The sequence below is a fragment of the Corvus kubaryi genome, unplaced genomic scaffold (assembly GCF_017639235.1).
Source record: "Corvus kubaryi isolate FWS band 111438036 unplaced genomic scaffold, C.kubaryi_AGA036_p1.0 37385, whole genome shotgun sequence".
In the NCBI taxonomy this organism is placed as follows: Eukaryota; Metazoa; Chordata; class Aves; order Passeriformes; family Corvidae; genus Corvus; species Corvus kubaryi.
Genome location: NW_024581127.1, coordinates 9,461,010 through 9,483,054, shown reverse-complemented (window position 1 = coordinate 9,483,054; position 22,045 = coordinate 9,461,010). Strand labels below are relative to the sequence as shown.

Sequence of the window (22,045 nt, the reverse complement as noted above, 5' to 3'; positions counted from 1 at the left end):
CAGATGCCACCACTAACTTTGAGCTAGGCCAATGTAACATGAACATGGCATCTCCACATAAGGGGAATTACTCTGAATGATGACTTTTTCTAAAGCTTATTAGCATAACTATAAAAATAGTCAGTAGTTCAAAAATGCACTATGAGGAACTTGCAGAATTGACTGCATGTCTTACCACTGCCAAAAACATTTTATTTGGAACATAAAGACATACCTAATACTATACTGCCCAAAGACAGACTTCAAATAATAGGTGACAATTTTTTCCAAACCTAAAGCTGCAGGTGCTAATTTTAAAAATAAAGCCTTCTCTGTAAAACTTTAAGCTCTTCAATAGAAAATACAAGACACATTCATAAAATCAATTTTTTATTTTGATAAAATCCTTATAAATATAAAAGCATTGGATCAACTCCACTGTTTACAATAAGTAAAAAGTACATAACACTTCTGTTTACAATATGAAGCAGTAGCCTTATTCCTTTCTCTTCTGAGGCAAACAAACTTTGTATCCTTCCTGCAATTTGTAAACATTTTTTTCACATTCTGTAGCTACTCACATAACAGGGAAACATACAAGATCCAATCCTAGGTCTAAAAAACGGCTGTGAAAACATACAACACACTCCCTCTTTTCTTTTTAGTGCTGCTAAACACTTTTTATTTATCCAATAGTCTGTTTGTGTTCTTTTCTTCAGAAAATATTCAAAACGCATTGGGAAGCCTTGCAGGATATAATAGCTATATTCTGGGGAGGGGAAAACAAAAAAGTCCATCTACCTTAAACTAAGATAAAATACCTATATCTCTATGTCTAATTTATTTTTCTAAAACAGCATAAAAAGTGAATCCTGATTGTGATTTCCCTCATGTTTGTTCATCTAAAATCAAATGACCCATTGAGGTAAAAGACAGAGCATATAAAACTTATTAAAAAAAAAAAATGAATTCAAGGAGAGCAGTCATGGAAGATGAATTTGGCAGAAGCACTACAGAGAATGGTGTTAGCTGCTGCCAGTAAAACCTCTAGCTGCCTCTTTCAGGTATCACTGGATTTCACTATGTACTTCTCACAGTTTGAGAGTAAATCTAATTCTATCCTAAGCTACATCCTATGGCAAGTTCATTAATAAAAATATTTGGTGTAAAAAACCCCAATTACATTCAGATAACAAAAGCTCCTAGAGAAACAGAGGCTCAAGTCAACTCATATAGACAAATGGTTCAACACACTGCTATTGAGGGCTGAGCTTTTTATTAGATGTTTACTTGATTCTGATTTCTTTGGCTCACTCTGACTATTCTCTTTGGTCTTGGAATATAAGTGCAACCACTGAAGTTCAACTATGACAACAGAACATCAGCCAGTACCTTGAGACATTCTATACCTGAGTAGTGCTGTCCTCCACAGCAAGATGAGAGGTAAGCAGCATGTGGTTTGCACTGCAGCATGCAACAGTCTGGAACAACAGCTACCCCTGCCTCTTGATTTTAAGTGGCAAAAGTCTGATGTTACACAGATATACTGTAATAGTCCCTTCTTTTTTACCAAATACAACAAACTGGATTAAGGCACAAACAGCTCCCTCTATGCCTTTCCACCTTGCAGTTTCAGGTTTCAGGACAATTTCATGTTGTCACATTGTGAAATTCAGGAATACCTAATCCACCTGACATGATCTTGCAGTATACAAAATCCTTACTATTAGCTTTAAAAAAAAAAACCATCAGTACATGATTACTGCTATGAAGCAGCCAGAATAACAGGATCATATAAATATCTGTTTTACTTAAATGCTGTTAGTCATTACTGCTTTTTGTAGGAAAGTAAGCACGGTATTGCAGAAGTCAGCAATGACATTACATCATCCTTGACATATTTTTTCCTTGGGAACTGCAGTGTGAGGTTCATATAGAAGCTAAAAGTTATGTTAGAGACTAGAAGAATAATCCCAGAACATCCTATACTGTCAATAATACCAGGGATCCTGTTCAGTAATTTGGTGGCAAAATCTGGGAAACTCCTTCACCACATTTGACCCTTATGATGAGCAATGACCTCTGTGCATGCAATGCTGATGGCTCAGTGCTGCCAAGCCAATGCACTCAAACCCAGTCAGACCTGTTAACATTGATGAACCTGTGACAACTCCAGACATACTTGTCTGTGAGAAATAACTGCATGGAAACCACTAATAAAATACCACCTATTCGTTTAAACATCTCACAAAAAAAAAATTAAAAATCACAAAGTATACTAACTAATAAAATTAATTCAGCCTTTGGTTTCAGAGGGAGGCTACTGGCTTTACTCCTTTAATTTCTTCTGACTTCTCGTCCTCTTAGAGGCTGGGGAGGCCGGAAGTTTCTCAGCAAGCAGCAGGCGACCTCGTCTTCAGCAGTGCTCAGGAGGCTGCGGAATTTGGCCAGCTGTAACCAAAAGAGACATAATGTTCAGCAGAAAACCCTCTTGTAAATATGAAAAAACTTGTAAATATTAAAGACACTTGTCACTTTTTTCCCCACCTGAAAGAACAGAACTGTATTGTATTAAGTCATGAGGGCAATGGCAATTTCACCATTTCTATCCTTGTAAATCAAAAAGGTTGACTACTGAGGAAATATCCCAAAGTACACGTCAACACAAAACTGTGCATAAGGATTACCTGTTTCCTTTATTCACATTTTGTCTTCCATAACTTGATTTATACTAGGGGGTGTTATAATTTTTAGTTGGATTTCATAGTTTGGAGATTCTGAAATGCTTTTTGCCAAAAAATTAAGATTATGTTTCTTACCATAAAAACATTCTATGTATGTTTCCTTGTCCACAGAGTATATTCAGAATTAACCTGGAATTGCAGGTGTGGCACTAAAGAAAGCTTCTGCAACTAGCACTTACTCAAACCAGGAGAGATCCCAAATTCTTCCCTCATGAAGACACAGGACAAGCATAACTCAGCATATGCTGATCTCATCAGAAACACCTATCAGAGTTCCATATCTAAACCTTGGGAAATCTGAGCCTGATTTCTGACCTAAGTATAGAATTTTGTTTAATATCTAATATTTCCAATAGTTACTATTTCTCTATATCACCTTACTTCCCTCCTAGGTTACCACAGGTAGCGCAGCACAGAAAGCATTCCATTACAATAGAGCATTTAATTGTATGGCACATTGCGCCATAATGACATTAAGAGCAAAAAACATCAATGCTATCTTGCTTCACCCCATTCTAAAGCTAACATTTGTAATTCAGGCTCCTTGTAAGTTTCTAAAAACTTAAAAGCTATTTTTAATTCCTTTCAACCTGAAAAGTGCAACAAGAAGTCTGTAGTAAACTCTAAAGCCCTACAGAAACGCAAACTCGATGAATAAAATTAAATGGTAGAATAGTATCAGTCACAGTGCTGACTGATCAATCACAACAGCAGACATTACTGGCAACAAACACTTTGGCTGCATGCATGTTTATATTGAGAAGAATATAGCATATTTCTACTTTAATACATAATATTAGCTAAAGTCTATGAAAAATGACTAATAAAGGATCACTATACTTGACACTTTCCCACACCATGTCCTCTGAACCTGTTACACGTGGCTGTTTGTATACAGCACTTCACATTTTAGAATGTATTAATTATTGATTTGCCTAAATAGTAAGCTTTTAACCTGAACAATGGCTTGTCTTTGGAAAGTGGATACCTTAACACAAGTTTTCAATCCTACATCCATACATATTGCAGCGAGCCTTACAAAGCCAGACTGAGGGGAGTGAAGAGATACAGAAGAGAAAAATACACTCATTAAGCAAATAAATAATTTCAGTTAAAAACAGAATTTGAGGTTTCCTAACAAGCAACCCATTCAGGGAACTGTCTTAACATTTTGAGCAAAGACCGAAGTCACCATTTCTGCTGAGTATGTGGTCTCTACTCAGAAAAATTTTACTTACACCTGAGAGGATTAGCCCGCTGGGTGTCACTGTTGCCAAGTTAAGGTACAGCATGCAGCATTAACAAGAATGTAAGTAGACTCTTTTATGTAGTATCACAGCTTTCCTAAAACAGCCTAGCATAACCCCAGCTTATTACAATTGTATTCACTTTTCACAATTCTAGTAAATTCATCAAGTTTTATGTATTTGGAATGCAAGAAAAAATTTACTACTTGTCTGCCAGATAAAAATGCCAAAGATGAGGTTTGAGCAGGATATGCAAATAATTAAATCAACTGGAATTCCAGAATTTCTAAGTGTCAACACAATTCTTTTTTTCTTTAAGTTTCCCGTGGGTTATTTTTGATTATTAATTTTTACAGTATGCAGATTATTTTTAAAAATTAACAATAAATAGCTGTTACAGCAAGAAAGGCAACAAGAAGTCAGAATAAATTTGATATACAAATTTTCCCTTTTGAAAATCTTATAAGGTCTGCAGTGCCAAGGCCCGCAAAAGAAAATGTAATTTTGGGTGGCATTTACAATTTCAAGTTTTACAAAAGCAATTTCTATAGCAGTCAAAAATCCAAAAATACCTGTTCAGAACAAACACTTATGGGCTCTCTCAGAACAATCCAGATGACACTCTCAAGAAGAGGTGGAACAGTGAGAGAGCCAAAGTAAGTCCAGTAGTCCAGGGACTTGGGAAGCAGACAGCTGGGATCAAAGTTTGTGAATAGTGCTTTTTTCCCCTGGAAAGAAATAAAAGAAAAAGAAATACCAGGGCAATATTATTTAAAAGCAAGAGGCCAAGGTAAATCACGCCAAAGGAGATAGAGCTTGTTCCACTATCAGGTGGGCTGGGAGCATCTTGGGTGATGACAGGAGGTCCTCATCAGTGCCCTTCTGATGAGGTCTTACCTCGGTGACAGCTTTGCTGTGGCTTTCCTTGATGCCAGCAGGACACCATCAAAGGTGTCATGATAGCACAGGCTCCCCAGAGTTACACATGACCATGAGATGGAAGTTGTGGGGAGAGGAGAGAAGGTGTTAGACTTTTGAGGTGGTCTCTGTGGGGCTGGCAGAGTAACCCCACAGGTTACTGCCACTTGCTTCCCTCCCCACTCACTCCTCCCAGGAGCTACTACTGCTTCTCCCTGTACCTTATACCAGGCCACAGCTGTCTGACTGAAACATCATGTTGAGAGTCTGGCTGATTTCTCTCACACAAACAATAGGTTATTTCTCACTCTGTACCTCAGCAAAACAGGAGAGGAAGTCTTTCCCTCATCTTTTTTACAACCTTCCATAAAGTATGTTTTTCCCCTGTTACTATCCTCATAGCAACATATTTATCAGAGACTGGGTTCTGTGAGGAATTAGCCTTTTCCTCTGATCTTTTACTGTGTAAAAATATGTTTTGTCTATTTAGTTTTCAACCTAAACAGAATACACATAAACTGTGTCAAATCAGATATAAATTGCTAGGGATTAGGAAACATGAAGGTGCAGGGAGCAGCAGCCAGATTTCAAGAAATAAAAAACCCTATCTAAAATGAAAAACCCCAACAAAAGCAATCACAACTATTAGTATTCTTTCAGAAGCACTTGTTCACCTTGACTCTGATGGTGTCCAAGCGGTCAGTAATCTTCTTCAGTTGAGGGTTGCATTCACCAATCTATTAACACCAAAGAACAAAGAAACGTTGGAGCTCCAGAGAAAAGCAACAAAAATTAATAAAAAGCAAATGCATAATGAAACTGCTTTATATAACTGTACTGAAGTGACTGTAAGGTCTGTTGCATTTTGTGAGTACAAGCCTGCAACTAGCTGGTCCTTAGAAGTAATACTGGTCATAAAAAAGATCCACTCCCTTGCTGATAGTATTCTGGCTACTCATAGTAATTATTTCAGCCACAAAAGAATTACAAACTTTTCACTACAGGGGAACAGAAACCATTTATTTTTCAGGTTTTAATATGTCGGATATTGAAAGTTACAGACTAACAACAGAAATTTAAATTGCTTATAACACTGAAAACACTGTTTTTACATAAGAACATTCCAAACAGAATTTGTGTGCTAAGAAATCCAGTGATACTTCCCTTGAGTCATTGTAATGCAAACTGGAAAGACAGAATTACTGAACTGCCAAAGCAGTTCTCTGCAACTGCTGCATGGAACGGCTCAGGAAGCTGTGTCAGCCACCAGAAAACACAGAATTGACCAAAGCCCTATCTTTTGCCATAGATTGTCTGAATTCCCCATCTGCTTCTTCAAACAGAAGTCAGTGAAGCTGTTGCATGAATTTAATCTTAGAATAGGTAGAAAAGGCAAAAAGGTATAAAATAACTATTAGGAAATTCTCCAGTCTATGGTTTTGCATTTTTAAATTATTATTATTTTCTAGAAGAAACTACCAGCTCAGAAACAAGCCATTAAAGAAACATTTAAATCAAGTTGTCCCTTTAAAGGAACCTGCTAGTCAAGAACAAGTTACTGGGATCCAAATAGGGGCAGCTGAATTAAGTTCCACATCTAATGGTGTATGGGTGTGCAGACTAGGCAAACTGAAGAGTTTGACTGCCTTGAATAATCTATTAATCTGGTATTTGTATTCTCAAAGGAAGCACAGCTTCCTACATTGGCAGCTAAACACTATGAAGGAAATAAGTATAAAACAAGTACCAATAATTACACCAACTATCACCATTATCTCTTTGGGCTTATAAGGCAGATTTACTACAAGGGCTAAAACATTCTCATCTTACCTTCAGAAATACAGCCATGACTGCTAATCCATCTGACTGAGAAGCTGCCTCAACAAAACTGGAATACTTCTCTGCATTCCAATGGACCACATGAAGCTGAAAATCAAGATACACAGACAGCATCAACTCTCGCTGAACTCAAGCAGTGGCAAATGAATATTACAACTTTACTGTGTTTGATACTCTACTTCACTCTTTTGTATGCAGAACCATTCAGTATTCCAAATGCAGATATTTCATGAAATCAGTAAATACGTAGTTCACACAAATGGCAAAGGCATTTCCAGTGGCTGGGATTATTAAAAATTCAGCAGCAATCGGCACACCACAGTGCCTGTCAAATTGCTGTTGGGTTCCCAGATTTTGAACTGAGATGTTAAGACAAAAAAAGCCAATGGTTATATAACTAGAGGTTTTAAATCCATTTTTACTACAGCTGATTTTAAAAAGTGATTGAAATTAATGAGGATGTCATTAGTATTTTACTCTTCTTTTTCTTTAATCAAGCTTTCAGCAACATTAATCATCTACATAAATAGCTAGAAAACAGGCAAATACACATTAAACTCGCACTGACCCTTTTTCCCTTGTTTAGCTCAAGGGAACGTCAGCATTTCATTTTTGACACTTTTCAAATGCTATTTTCTATGACTACCAGTAGTGACGCCCTTACAAGCAGCTTGATTATCTCAGGTTTGAGCATTTGCATTTCCAACATGCATTATTCTGGAAGTGTCCTGTCATATTTACTTAAGAAGATTAAAGACACTACCCAGACAGGTGGGAAAAGCCTGTGATGCCTACTTCCATGCCACCTAAGTCCCTCCTGCTAAACCAGATTTCCTAATTCCTGACCACACTTCATGATGGGAGGTCCTTCCTAGGAAGTGCCAGGATGTCCCAGCCTTGAGCAGTCGTCTGACTGCCAAACTGGAGAGAGCACACTCACACAGCACTTAAGTCTAAGTACTTCACAAACATAAATTACTTTCACAAATCCTCAATGGATTAGTAAATCTTATTACACACAGTTTTTAGATAAAGATGCTCAGGAGCAGGGCATGAGATTGGCTTTTCTAAAATTGGTGACCATCTTTTCAGATGTTGAACTTTAAGAACGCTGAAAAGCAACTCCATTGAATGACTTAAACTGGAATGAACCCATTAAAAAAAGGCTTCCTTTTGGAATACAGCACCTACAAGACAAGTAAAGTAAGAACAATTTAGGAAAGCTGAAACTTGTTTTAAAGGATTTCTATGTGAAGCAACATAGCTGCATGGTTGAAATAGGCATCTAAGAGTACGAAGATTTTTGTTCTAAGTATCAATCCTTGCTTAACCTCTATGAGTTTCAATTTTCCATATCTCTAAAATGGAACTCTTACTTGGTCTTACTTGATACCAATGTTTGTTAAGCATTTGGGCTCTAAAGTGCTGAAACATTACTTCCAGCAAGTAAGGAATCCCACTGTAGTCAGTAATAATACACATACAGACACAATGACACACATGCTGGCTCACAGCTTTAGAAATCCTTGAAGGAAAGTTGCTATGAATATTATAAACTAAACCAGGAGAACTGTTGCTGCCTGTTCTGAGCTTCCCCTCCCCAAGACACTTGCCTCTGTCATGTGCTCTGAACCCCTTTGTTCCAAGCTCGGACAAAACCAAATGTAACTCAGACTCTTTAGCAGTGTCTGACTGGCCGGTCACCCCAGGTCCGCCCCCAGTCCTCCCCTTTTCCCTTCTCCGAATAAAAGAAAGGACCAAGGGGGGCCCGCCCTCTTTTGGCTTTGCAACTCTTTCTTCGAACATCTGTGTGCTTCTGTTTCTTTTTGAAAGCTTCTAATTGTGGGAAATTAGGCAACCTGGGAGCTATATTTCTCCCTCTTTGCTTCTGCTGGTGGTATTAGATTTGCAGCTACCATTTTACCACTTTTAGAGCTACTGAAATGCTGGATTGCCCATGCTACCTCTCTAGGCTGCCCGAGGCTTTCTAAGGCATTGAACTACTAGCCTAGCTGGTAAAAAGCTGTAAGTATACCTCCTCAGAGAACATAGTCCACTAAACCTTCCTCAAGTGCATTAATATCCTGGAGCTCATAGTGTCTGCACCTCTCACTATTATAAGTTCACAGAACCTATACTGAACAACTTTTAAACAATTACATTTTTACATACACAAAAAGGAAACAGATACTCTCAGTCAGAAATTACTTTTATTGTGGATTTGAAAGAAAAAAAAAAACACCAAAAAACAACCCAACATAGAACAAAAAGGAAAATTCCCACAGCTACTAAAAGCCCACTCCCTCATAGCTTTGCCAAAAATCCCCAACAAGGTAACCCTCCCAAAAACAAAACCCCCAAACAAACAGAGCGTGAAACACTTTTGGGTACAGACCCGTTCTCAGTGGCTTGAGACTTCTCTTTAAGGAATATATCCCGTCTTATCACCGCTCTGTCACTGCAGCTTGTGAAGAGACCTTGACCAGATCGTATGTTGTCACAAAGAATGGAGCCATGGATCCCTTCTGCTTCCCGGTGGGCTTAGGGGCCAAACCTTGCAGTCTTCTTTACCTGTGCATTAATTCTTTCTTCAATTCAGTTAATGCTTTTCCTTGAAATCTTGCACATCTTCCTTAAAAAGGTGAGCACTGAAACCATCTTCATGTCTCCTTCTCAGGTATTTTCTTTTTTGTGAACAATATTCAGAAGCCTTGGTTTTAATTCTGAGTTTCTTATCCCAAAGCCAAAGTGACATCTAGAGAGCTTCTTGTGGAGGGTTACCCAACCAACAGGTAACAGAAAGGCTTTTAGACTGGCTAGAAATTCAGAGATATTTTCTCCTTCCATTTGGTTTCTTAGATGGGAAACATACATATTTTCTCAGCTAGAAATTTGGGTTTGGTACTTAATGGTTTTAAAGCACCTTTATTAATTCTTTATATTCCATCTCACCTGGTTCCTGTGGAAAACATAAGCCTTTAAACACTGCAAATGTCACTTTTCCCCATTAGTGTTAGAAAACTGATCTTTTTTTTCCTGACCAGTATCTCTTATAGCATTTCCAGTAAAATCTGATCACATCACAGTGCACACATTACATCTTTTTCTTCTGTAGTATTATGCCTTTTATTTGTCCACTTATTTTTACACTTTTTACTTCTTTTTAACCCCAGAAAATCCTGACACTGTCTGTATCATCTGTTTTTAAAGATCTCAATCTCATCAAAATATTCCATGTTACTTCCATTTGTAAAGAGGAATCTTGTACTGAGTACTTTTTCCTGCAGATTACTCAAATGTACCAAAGGAGATAGAGCAGGAGTGAATGCTCCATGCCAGAGCAGATGGTGTACTTCTCCCTGTGGCACACCACCTCCACTGAAACACAGTACCCCACAGACAGCAGGCATCTCACAGATATTAAAGCGTGGTTCTCAAAGTTATAACCACCACATTGCTAAGTGCACCACAAAATGCATCATTCCTAAGTCTTGCGTAAACTTTACACTACACAGGCCCCAAACCCAGTAATTCTGTGGTTTGTCACTGAAGAGGACTTTGAAAATGTTCTCCAAGGAAGAAACAATGAAAGACAAAGTTTAAAATAACTCTTGAACATTAAGTCTTGCTCTTATCAAGCTCTTGTCTTCTGTACTCCTTTTCTAATCCTCTCCAAAGCTTTCAAAGAGGTTCTCCTTTGAGAAAGGACCAAACATGCAACACTTCAGGAAGACTGCTTGTCTTTTTGATAAAATGAGGGGAAGATGAAAAGCAGGAAGAGGAGGGGCAACATTATTTTTGCAATGGAAAACTAGTCACAAGCTTAGAGGTACAGATGACTCCATGCAAAGCCTTACCTCTGCTGCATACTTCATCCCGTCCACTGTGTGCTCAGAGCCGGCTTCGTCATTGGATCCCCAGTGGAAGTGAATCTGGCGCAGCCTGTAGGTCCCGCTGAGTGGCCCCCCAGTCAGCACTGGAAACCCAAGCAGAGGAAAAGGCTTCACCGAGAGAACGGGAGTCTCTACACACATCCTCTAACCTCACATCAGACTTCAGTCTTCAGACAGTCCTCTGCTCCTGCTCATAAGCTGTCTCAGAAGGCTTCCCATTTCTTGGAAGTACTATAGAAACCCTCACCTGTCAAGGATATGACTATGAAAATTGTATTTATGAGCAGATTAGTGGGTTATGGCCCACTAAAGGGTATGCTGTTCTTGTCAAGGTTGTCTTGCAATGGGTTGGATATTTCTCAGAAAATGGGGAAATACTTTTATTTTGCAATATTCAAGAGTTTCCTCTCTTGATTATATTCAAAAGAATCACTAAAAAATTAAGCTCAAAATACAGGTTTTATGAATAATGAGCAGGATCATAAAAATGTAATGTCAGCAGAATTTCTTTTCCTCTTTGAAATCTGGAGGAAAATAGGTGGACCTTAACAAATTTTCAGGGCTCTTTCCTTCATTTGCAACTGGATCCAGTTATATCAGATTGAAGTCTGAGGAAAAGCAGCTTATACTAACATAAATAAAATTAAGCCAATGCTACCTATGCAACGTACAACTGCAACATTACTGACAATTAGCCAGGGCTGGAAGGCATGTCCTATGAGGAGCAGCTAAGTATTTGGGTTTATCTAGTTTGGAAAAAAAAGGAGGCTGAGGGGTGTCCTCACTGCTCTATACAACTTCTGAGGAGGGGAAGCAGAGAGGGAGCTGCTGATCTCTTCTCCCAAGTATCCAGTGACAGGACTCGTGTCAAACTCAAAGCTCAAAGCTCCGCCAGGGAAGATTTAAAGTGGATGCTTGGAAGCATTTCTTTACCATGATGGTGGTCAAACACTGGAGCCAGTTTCCTAGAGAGGCTGTCAAAGCCCCAGGCTTATCAGAGTTTAAGAGGCATTTGGACAATGCCCTTAACAACATGCTTTAACTTTTTGTTAGCCCTGAATTGCTCAGGAAGTTGGACAAGATGATCGTTGCAGGTCCCTTCCAACTGAAGGAGTCTACTCTATTCTATTCTAGTCTGTTCTGTTCTATTTCTATTCTGTTCTAATTCTATTCAAATTAACATGCATATGGGTGGGCTTTTCATTATTTTGCTTTTGCAAGTGCTTGTAATTTTCTTGTCAGACTTAGAATCAAAATATCTCTTCACAGAGACTTGAATGTGAATTACACTCAGAAAGATTCCTTATTCATGGCAAAACCAATCACTCCACTCTCCCAGCTCCATATGTCCTCTGAGCATTTGGGAATCAGTCTGGAATAGTTTACTGGCTCATTATAGAAATTTCAAGGGAAAATGATGGGAGATTTAACCAGATGTTTTTTAAATTAAGAGCAGTAGGGAGGACAATAGCAATTTTTTCTCTCTTTTAGGTTTAGTCCAAAACCTAAACTTTCTTAGGAACAAAATACACCAAATAAAGATGAAAGAAGAATTTTTAAGTTGCCTATTTGCTTGCTAACACAAGTAGCTTGGATAATGAAAAGAAACTGGGACTGTTTATTCTGTGGGGAAAAATATTTATTTTCCTTAAAGCTTCAATTCAAAACCATACATTTACACAGCCTATAAACTTAGCCAACAGAGGAGATGGGGCAGTGGCACTTTTAAATTCGTTGCTTTAAGGACTGTAAACTTGGAGACAAATGATCCTAGAAACATGTAATGATCACTGTTCTAACTGGCTGAGGAAAAACTATTATGTAGAAATGCACCAGCACGAAATACTTCTGCTGAAAAGTGTGGAAAATGGCCTGTTGGTATATTTGTGCCACAGCACACAGTGATGGTAAAACCCTTTCATTCCAGCAGTACTTAAGGAAGAGGGTAGTGAGAAGTTTTTAAGGCAAGTATCAGTATCTCAAATTTTGAAAAATGCTGGAAGAAGATCAATAGAACAGTTTCAAAGAGTGGTGCTAATGTGGTACCAAAGAGCATAAACAGACTTACACAAACAGTTATAGACTTGACAGCCCAGTTCCAATGCTGACCAAAGTGAAGAAATAGTTCATGTGGAAGTCAGTTAATAATGCATTAGAAGATGCTAATGTATTTAGTACCAATTAATTTGATTTTTTTTCATGAAACCAACACATGGCAGGAGTTCTTACTTCACAGGGGTGCCCCAAAAGCCCTAGAAAATTCAGTATTTTTTGAGCAATGACCTGAAAGAAAACAAAAACATTACTGATAAAGCTTGTCAGTGACAAATATTAGGGAAAATAGTGAATTACTCAGTTTATGGTTGTGGACTGAACAATCTGGTCCACACATAGAAGACATGGAGTCTACTGAAGGAGACTGGGGATTCCATCTTTTAATTATCTGATCAGTGTCTGTCAGTGCTTTGCCATGATATGAACTAAATCCTTGGAGATGCGGCCTGAGGAAAGCAGTAAGAGGAGGATCACATTACCATAGCTTTGGTACCAGGGGAAGCCTAGAGAAACACTGTGTGTCAGGCCCTGTCACTTAATGGATGGAGTTAAGAGAGTGGAAGAGGTTCTTGGTGTATTCACATTCATTACCTTTTTTTTTTTAAACTGTGAGGGTAATTAACAGTTAGAACAACTTACCAAAGGCTGTGGTAGGTTCATCATCGCTGGAAAATTTGAAATCAAGACTGTATATTTTTCTAAGAGATGTGCTTTAGTTCACCAGCGTCTACTAGGCTCGAAGCAGAGATTAATTCTGGGAAGTTCCGTGGCATCTGACACAAGGTCAGACTGATCATTGATGGTCAGCTGGTGGCTTTCAGGCAACATCCAATGTTGACAGAAAATTTGAAACTAAGACTGTTCAGGAAACAAAAACATGATGGTGTCTCCATCTATGTCTCTATGAGCTAATAAGGCCTCAAGACTAATGGACGGGGTCATCAAAAATTGGTCCCTCTCTGGCTTTGACCCCTGTGAAAGCATCATATGGTCTTGGATCCTCAGCTAAGCCTCACACAGCCACAAAATGATTTTATTTCTTGAAGATTCTGCACTCCTACAGCTTCAAGGGGAGGCATGCTGGCTTGCCCAAAATCCAAGAGTAGGTTTTAAAGAGGAAGGCACTAATATCACAAAGACTATGATACACCAGAGAACTTCTAAATAAGAATTATTGTTTGCAAAAACGGAAGCTACATACTCCTGGAAAAGACTGGGGCAATAATACTTTTCAAAGAAGACAAGGGATTAATTGGGATCTATTTCATTTGTTCTGTATTGGCTCTTACTTGACACAAGAAGTCTGAGTATAGGTTGTAAAAAGGGGAAAAACATATAACCAAACCTGCAGCTAAATTCAGATAAGAGATTTGAGCGATTCAGTTGGAATGAACCTGTAATGAGACATAAAGGATTCATCTGCAGTGAGAGAGAGCAGCATTTGAAAAATTGTACACAACAGTGTTCCAACAGGGGGATGGCACTATCCAGCTGGATCAAACCACTCCTATGAGTAGGGAATCCCAGCACTTTCTGAGAAACACAACCTTGAACTTGTGTCCAAGTAGGTTCCGATACTGTATTGTGCTGAAAGACAGGGGAAAAAGGAATCTCTCATCCAGAGAAGCAAAGCCTTACTGTTTATAAGGAGTTCATACCCAGTAGTGAGATGTGCCCAGGTGGTAGGCACTCTATTTAGGAGCCGGTGGAGGAAGTCACAGTGCAACAGTAAAGGAACAAACCTGATTTGTTGACGGTGTCATCAAACTCCACACTGGTGGAGTGCCCGTTGTTAAGGATGATTTTAGCAGAAGCTGGATCATAACTGGGATTTAGAGGACGGAGGGAGGGATCATACTTGGTTTCCTCAGTTTTGATGTCGATGGGTGACTGACGGTCTCCATTAGCAACAGGAAAAACCTCCTTCCAGTGGGCAGGCCCTGCAATGCATTGGAAGAGAAATCTAAATTGCTGACAGCACCCTCATTCTTATGAAAGAAAACTCTGCTTGAATTGTCCTCATCTGCATCTCTTAAATTCAAAAATGATGTATCAAGAAAACATAGATCAAAATATTCAGCTACTTTTGCTGCATCATATTGTAACAGCAGCTCTCAGGACCCGTTCCTGTACCTTGCATGTACCTTTAAACAAAGCCACATGCAGTATGTAGATACTTAATTATTCCCAGTTAAGACTCAGCTATGCACAAGACAAATACAACAAATGCTCATTTAATCAGGCATCCTGTATCCAACAGGCACTATGTCCCAATAAATTTTTGACATGCCATTTTGCCTAATATGTCTCATTATGCCTTTAAGAATTACCTCTCTTCTGTGCAAATCCCTGCATTAAGGATTTTTTTATGCCTTAGTCATTTCCTGCAAAAGACCTGAGAACACATCTTCTACTGATCACTCTGAATGAGATGGGGAGATGTCAAAAAAGGTGATTGGTGACATCAAGAAATGCTGAGTGGTTTCTGGAGCCTGATGGCAGTGCCTGGAACCTAAGCACTGCTGCACCTCCAATCACGTCCTCCCAGCCCACCAACTGTGCCCACCAGCTATCACAACAAAGAGAGACTGTCACCCTCTAATCATGAAGTCTCCATACACACAGGCACACTTACACACACTAGTGTAGCACTGACAAATCAAAGAACAGGAACACTCAGGACAGCGGTGCCTGCATGAGGTTTGTATTTCTACTGCCTTCAGCAGATAAGAGTAGATCTTCCAGACACAGCTGCAGCCCCATTCACCAGACTTAGGTAGAAATTATAGGGCTATGGAAGCTGTTAATCAATACTAGTCATCTCAACCTTTCTCTCTCCAAGCAGACTAAGCCAAATGTCTGCTGAAAAGCTAATAAATCAATAATATGGACATGAGAAAACGGCAAATGACATCCTAAAATAGTAAGAAAAGCTTCATTGATAAGATGTGTGAGTAATCTGTTGTTACCTACTAAACATCAGAGCATTCCCAATGATTCACAATAAGAATATATGTGCTATTGCTTAATGTGCCATATTTGGATAAGAGGGTAAAGAAAAATATGAGTAAGTTGCCTGGGGAATATATTCTACAAAGTAAAGACAGAAAATAAGGTTTAGGATAGAAAGGAAGAGAAAGCAAGGGGAAAGAAGAAAGGAAGGAGAGAAAGGTGAAAGTCTGCAGGGCAAATGATCTTTCAGTATTAAGGAGAGCACAACACTTGTTTTTCCTCCAGGCTTATAATTGGTAAGAAGCATAAAAAATCAATTTAGAGAGACTGGATATAAGAAAAACTTAATATGAGCATCACAACCTGGTCTTGTAAAATCTGCATCACTGGAAATCCTCATAACTAACTCCTTATACTGAAGACAACTGACCTCAGTGTAAAAATTGGGTTTGGGTTTTTCTGGATGGCTTAGCACTTAAATAAACATGATGACAAAAAAAGATAAAAACCTATGATGCAGTGGTTAATAATCAAACACCAAAAGCTGTTAGCTATTTTTCTTTCCTCAACTTCAATAGAAGTGAACATAGCTCAGAAACTCACGGGTGCTAAAAGCACCCAGGCACCCCAGCAGTAAATCAGGGATGGAAGCGCCCACAGAGCCGTGGGGCCACAGCTTGCACAGCACCTGGGCAGAGAATTATTCTCCTCTGAGCAGCACTGGAAAATAGAAGCGGGAAAAACTTGTAAAGAACAGCCTAAGACTTAAGCCTCAGAACAAATGCCTTCAGTCTTGATCTGGTAAAAAGTACTTTTGTTAATTACTTCACTAAATAAACTCAATAAAGAAATAGATTCTAATGCAGAAGATAAAAATTTTACTGGTTTGAAACATAAAACTGTTTAAACTTAATTCTTCTCACTTCACAAATGGTCATCAAAGCTATTCAATATTCTAATAACATACAGTTTAGAATATAATTTTAATTGTGTTTAGATCCTAATACCCTGTAGTTAGGGATGCAATGCAAAATTTTATTTGTAAGAAACACCACTCCATCATTTATACCTTACTACTGTGATTTGGAATGCTTAGAAAAAGCTTATTGCTACTTAATTTTAGTATCTCTAATATTCTTTAACTGAGAAAAGGCAAAAATATATTTATGTGCTTAACTACTTGGTCCAATTGCTCTGTCTCAGAAATAACTATAGTTATTTGAATTAAGTAATATGGATGACTTGCACTCAGAAACAATACAAAGGTGCCAAAAAGAGGACCCAAGGCTGTGATTCTGTCACTAGCTAATATTTAACAATAATATTCAGTTCTAAAAAGACATTATTGCTGGTTTTGCACTTGTTCTTGGCTCAGATGACCAAAACACTGTTTTGCTATGGGGATTGAACATCTACCAGAAAAACAAACTAGCAGACACCTGACTTTTCAAAATATACAGGAAAATATCAAGAAACTTCAGCTCATTTCATAACCCTACCCCAACACAAACTTTGTGTATGACTTGTAAAAAAGTCATTACTGTTGAAAGAGATGCTCAAATGCATGCCATACAATCAGATTTAAGCCAGTGGGATCTCCAGGGTGAAAATTTCTTCTGAATTCAGATCTGAGTTAGATGCCTCCATATTAAAATACTGCACACTTCAGTTTTATAAATATGCACTTTAAGACCTACCCAGGGAATATAACTCATTGATTCACCTCCCTTCATTTTTTTCATTACTGAATGAAAGTGATTAATACACCAATTTTTGAAGTTATGAAATCCTCTCCTGTTGTTGGGAAAATGTTCTGTTGCTAGAGGCAATCTTCTAGTAGCTCTTAACAATCAAAGCCATTGTGACTGAGATTTAGGACAAAAACCTGAACCATCTGCTCTGAAGATTTCATGCCTTTATTTTGGACACGGCATTACCAAAGGCAATGAATTGTCTGACACTTTTAGGTCAGACTATCACTGCATATACCACTCACCAGCATGCACACATCCAGTTAATGAAACAGATCTCACAATGAAGGCAGTTAGGAATTTGCCAGGAAATAGAACTCACTACAGCACCTCACAGTGTTGCATTTTTATCCAGCTGAAGCTAAAGATTACGAATTTCATCAACAGGATAATTTGACACTAGTGAAGACAGTGCCCAGTGAAGACACTACAGGATACAGCTGAGTTCCAGTGAGCCTCTATACATGCATGAATGGAGCATGTACAGGTGAAAAGGGGTTTGGTTTTTTTTTTTTGACAGCCTGTAATTATATATAGAAAATTAATTATTTTAGTACAGTCTGACTTTGACAGGATCACATCCTCATTTATTTCTAAAGAGAATCCATTGCCCAGTTTATCAAACACAGAGTACTTAAATTTATAAAGTTATGTTTGCAGGTAATTTGGTTGCATATTAGATTACAGTAAGATTAGCTCAAATAAAAGCAATTAAAAATTCATAATGGGTAAAATTAAGCAACTTTTTTTAATGCAGATATTGAAGTGATGTAATTATTCTCAGAAAGAAAAAATGTATAAGAAATTATGGCTGGACTGAAGTATCTTAAAAGTCTTTTGCAATCTAAAAGATTCTATGATTCTATAAATTAATATCCCTTTTATTTATAAAATGCCCCAGCATTACAGTAGTAACTAGATCAAGAGAAAATTTTTGCAGTAAGAGAAAATTCATGTAAATAATTTCCATCTATTTCATTAAACAAATAGAAAACTGAAGACAATTGATTTTCCACTGTGGTCCCTTCCAACCTTATTCATTCTATGATTTGCCTATTAACAGAAGTGATTCCCCTGTAAACCAAAAACGACTGAAGGGGTGAGAACATTGCCCTCCTGACAGGGACCTTGAGCAGCAGTGAAAAGTATGCATGATGCCACACTGAAGCCAGTTTTCAAGATTTCAGTATTATGCCTCTACAGATAAGGAACATCAAAACTGTGAGGTAAGAAAAGCAGCAAGAAAGCAAAGGCCAAGGTTTTCATAGGAAATAAAGTTAAATAATATGAAAATAAATATTATTATATAAAGTTAAATATTAATAAATACTATTATATAGTATTATATTAATCAATATAATATATAATATTATGTTAATAAATATTATTATATGAATAAAGTTAAATAATATGAAAATAAATATTTTCATAGAAATAAAGTAATGCCTCCATGCATTTCAGAAACACATGCATCAAAGTAACCGAGAACTTCTGCATTAGGTTTGTGTGACAAGATACTGGTAGTAGGGAGGCTGCAGGTGTGGCTTCTGTGAGAAGCTGCTGAAGCTTCCCCCATGTCCAATAGGGGCCAATGCCAGCAGGCTCCAGGACCCACTGCTGGACAAGGCTGGGCCTACCAGGAACAGTGGCAGCACTTCTGGGATAACAGATTTAAGAAGGGGAAAAAATTACTGTGCAACAGCAGCCAAAAGAGAGGAGTGAGAATATGTGAGAGAAGCAGCTCGCAGACACCAAGAGGAGGGGGAGGACATGCTCCAAGAGCCAGAGCAGAGATTCCCTGCACCATGGTGAAGACCAGAATGAAGCAGTTGTGCCCTGCAGCCCATGGAGGTCCCCTGTAAAGCAGAGATCCAGCTGCCGCCCATGGAGGGTGACAACTGGAGAAGGTGGATGTGTCTTGAAGCTGTGACCTCATGAACAGCCTACACTGGAGCAGGCTCCTGGCAGGACCCCATGGGAAGCCCAAGCTGGAGCAAGTTTGCTGGCAGGACTTGGGGCCCCATGGGGAATCCATGCTGGAGCAGTTTGTGAAGAACTGCAGCCTGTGGGAAGGACTCACATTGGAGAACTTCATGGAGGCCTGTCTCCCATGGGAGGGACCCCACGCTGGAGCGGGGGCAGAGTGTGAGGAGTCCTCCCACCAAGGAGAAGGGAGAGGCAGAAACAACATGTGGTGAACAGACTGCAGCTGCTGTAGGAGAGCACATGGAGAAAAGTCAGGAGTGAAATTTGGCCTGGGATAAAGGGAGGGTTGGAGGGAAGGTGTTTTAAATATTTTACTTTATTTTCTCATTACCCTACTCTGATTTGATAAGCAACAAATAAGACTAATTTCCCCAAGCTGAGTCTGTTTTGCCTGCGAAAAAAACTCGTGCATGATCTCTCCCTATACTTATCTTGACCCATGAAGCCTTTCAGTCTATTTTCTCTCCTGTTCAGCCAGGGTCAGTCCCTAAAACTTTTAATACTGTATATAACAGCGAACCCATGCCTTTAAACATAGATATTCCATATATGCAGACATGTATGTTTTAATATTTGACAGTTTATGCACATAATGATTTCTGTTGTGACTGTTGCAAGTAACAAATGCAGACCTCAGAGTGAACACAGATGTCTTTTCAACTCTTCAGGCAGTCAACCACAGTATATAACTGCACCAGATTTAATTTCACTTTATTTCTGTCTCAGTTGTAAAAGATAATCTTAGTTTCAGGAAAACTATTTTCAGGCCCATGAAGGACAACAAAATTTTTCAAGAATCAGAGCAATTTCCTCCATCTACTACTCACTCAAACAATAAAAACAGGCTAAATCAGTAAAATAATTGCATTAAAAGAGAAAAAGCTGAAAAATAAAACTAATGCTAGGGAAAAGCACTGAAGTGCTCAAAATCCGTGCCTCCCTCCTTCAGTCTCCTGTAAAAGGTGTGGTGAAGGGGATGGACTGATGAGGAACTATCCACCCCACAGCTGCTGTGGAGCTCCAAGAAAGGAGTGAAAGGCAAACTTCACCTCAAATACATTAACAAGCAGGCAGTAAACAGAGTTTTATAGGAGAGACGGGGCCTCAAGACAGGTCCAGGGCCACCCCAATAGAAATTCTGGTGGCCTCCCCTCTCTAGAAGTTGAGAATAGTAAACATGAAGAGATAGGATAAGGGAGGGAAAGTGGGCTTCTTATCTGGACAGTGCAGGTGAAGGTCAAAGCATGGAAACCTATGGAGAAAAAAGTTTGAAAAACAAGACCCATTTACGTCTTCAGGGGAGGGGTAGGGTAGACTGCACAACAGCAGATAGCACACCCAATCATTGCCACATCCCTGTGATCCACCACCACCCAGTTTTTCAGGAAAAGTACATCCATCCAGAAAAGATGGAACAAGAGGGCCAGGAAGGAAAGGTAGTACTTGCGCAAACTGTGTTCCAAAGTCTAAGTAATACTATATACAAAGCACGTTCTTATAGGCAATAATATATGCAAATATATAGCTGTCTCCCTTTACGGTCACGGTGTTGCATTTCTCTGTGTACAGACAATATAAGTTATTCCATGTGTTTTATCAGAGTTGAGCCTACAATTTACAAAAACATTTTCATTTCTACTTGCATGACTTGTGAGACCGTCTGCACACTGGAGTAGCGTTTGCATGACTTAAAATGCAAAACAGAGCAAAGTCTTTAAGCCTGCTGATGAACCCATCCTGGGACTTCAAAGCCTGACAAGATGAAGGAAACCACGGAACAACTAAAATCCAAAAGCATCTCCTCTTAGGTGCATAGTTACACATTTAAATAACCCCGTCAAGTAACTAGGATTTCCCACGTAACAGAAGCAGAACACAGCTGGAATCAGAAAAGCACTGCTGGTACAGCAGTTCCGATCAGTGTGGCTGTCTACTCGATCCGTGCACGCAACTGTTCAGCTAAACGAGAGAACGAAATTCCAACCGCGAATGCGACAGACCCGACCCAGAGCCAAGCCCGGCCCGGCTCTGCAGGCGATGCCGCACGCACGGACACCTCTCTCAGCCGCCTGCCTTGCAGAATGCCGAGACAAAAATCTGCTCGCTCTCACGCTGCAAAGCATTTAAGCTCATCCAGCTCTCCCGAGGGCAAGGGAGCTGCCGAGGCCAGCCGCGGGGGGTGCTCCCGGCGGGACCCCGCTGGCCGCCCCGACGGCCCCGCGGGAAGCGCCGCAGCGGCCCCAGCCGCGCCCGCCGTTCCCTACCGTTGTGCTCGTCGTATCCCCAGTGCAGCATGGCTCTGCTCTCCTGCCGGGACGGGACAGGACGGGATGGGATGGGACAGGACAGGCTGGGGCGGGAGAGGCGGCTGCGCCCGATTTGAAGGGGACGGGCGGCGACGCCCTGATCCTCGGGCGCTGATAAGGGCACCTGCAGCGCTCCGGCCTCCCGAGCCGTCCGTGCCTGTTCTTGCCCCAAACCCTTCGCCGCCCAGCTTCTCCCCAGCCTACCCCCAGCACCGTCGGGGCGGCCCGGGATAGGCAGTGCCACCTCTCAAGGGCCCGCTCCAACAGAGGAAAGGTGCAGCCCCTGTCCCGCCAGAGCGCGAGTTGTGCGGCAGGGAAAGTCGGGAGTGTCCATTCCTGGGGTCACCCCCGCCACTCCCGAAAGTAAAGCCAAGT

The 22,045-nt window shown here is 39.8% G+C and overlaps 1 protein-coding gene across 2 annotated transcripts; it reads right to left on the bottom strand.

Annotated features, from left to right (window-relative positions):
- Window positions 1-356: 356 nt before the first annotated feature.
- CA13 (carbonic anhydrase 13) lies at window positions 357-21,886 on the bottom strand. Of its 2 annotated transcripts, XM_042036370.1 has the most exons (8): window positions 21,629-21,886; window positions 14,418-14,615; window positions 12,689-12,724; window positions 10,585-10,703; window positions 6,719-6,814; window positions 5,563-5,625; window positions 4,543-4,698; window positions 357-2,430 (listed from the first exon to the last, which is right to left on the bottom strand). In XM_042036370.1, exons 1-8 carry the CDS (start codon window positions 21,657-21,659, stop codon window positions 2,317-2,319), a joined length of 813 nt encoding a protein of 270 aa, XP_041892304.1. In that variant the 5' UTR covers window positions 21,660-21,886; the 3' UTR covers window positions 357-2,316. The 2 variants fall into 2 exon arrangements, with proteins under 2 accessions (XP_041892304.1, XP_041892303.1); XM_042036369.1 differs by lacking the exon at window positions 12,689-12,724 and having other exon boundaries at window positions 21,629-21,745.
- Between the last annotated feature and the right edge of the window lie 159 nt (window positions 21,887-22,045).

Excerpts from the sequence above, each read along its gene's own strand:
- CA13 (XM_042036370.1), bottom strand. The coding sequence starts at position 21,659 with ATGCTGCACTGGGGATACGACGAGCACAACG. Across the intron at positions 5,626-6,718 it reads TCATGGCTGTATTTCTGAAG|ATTGGTGAATGCAACCCTCA; the intron begins GTAAGATGAGAA and ends TGGTGTTAATAG. Across the intron at positions 2,431-4,542 it reads TAAGTGTTTGTTCTGAACAG|CTGGCCAAATTCCGCAGCCT; the intron begins GTATTTTTGGAT and ends TTTTGGTTACAG.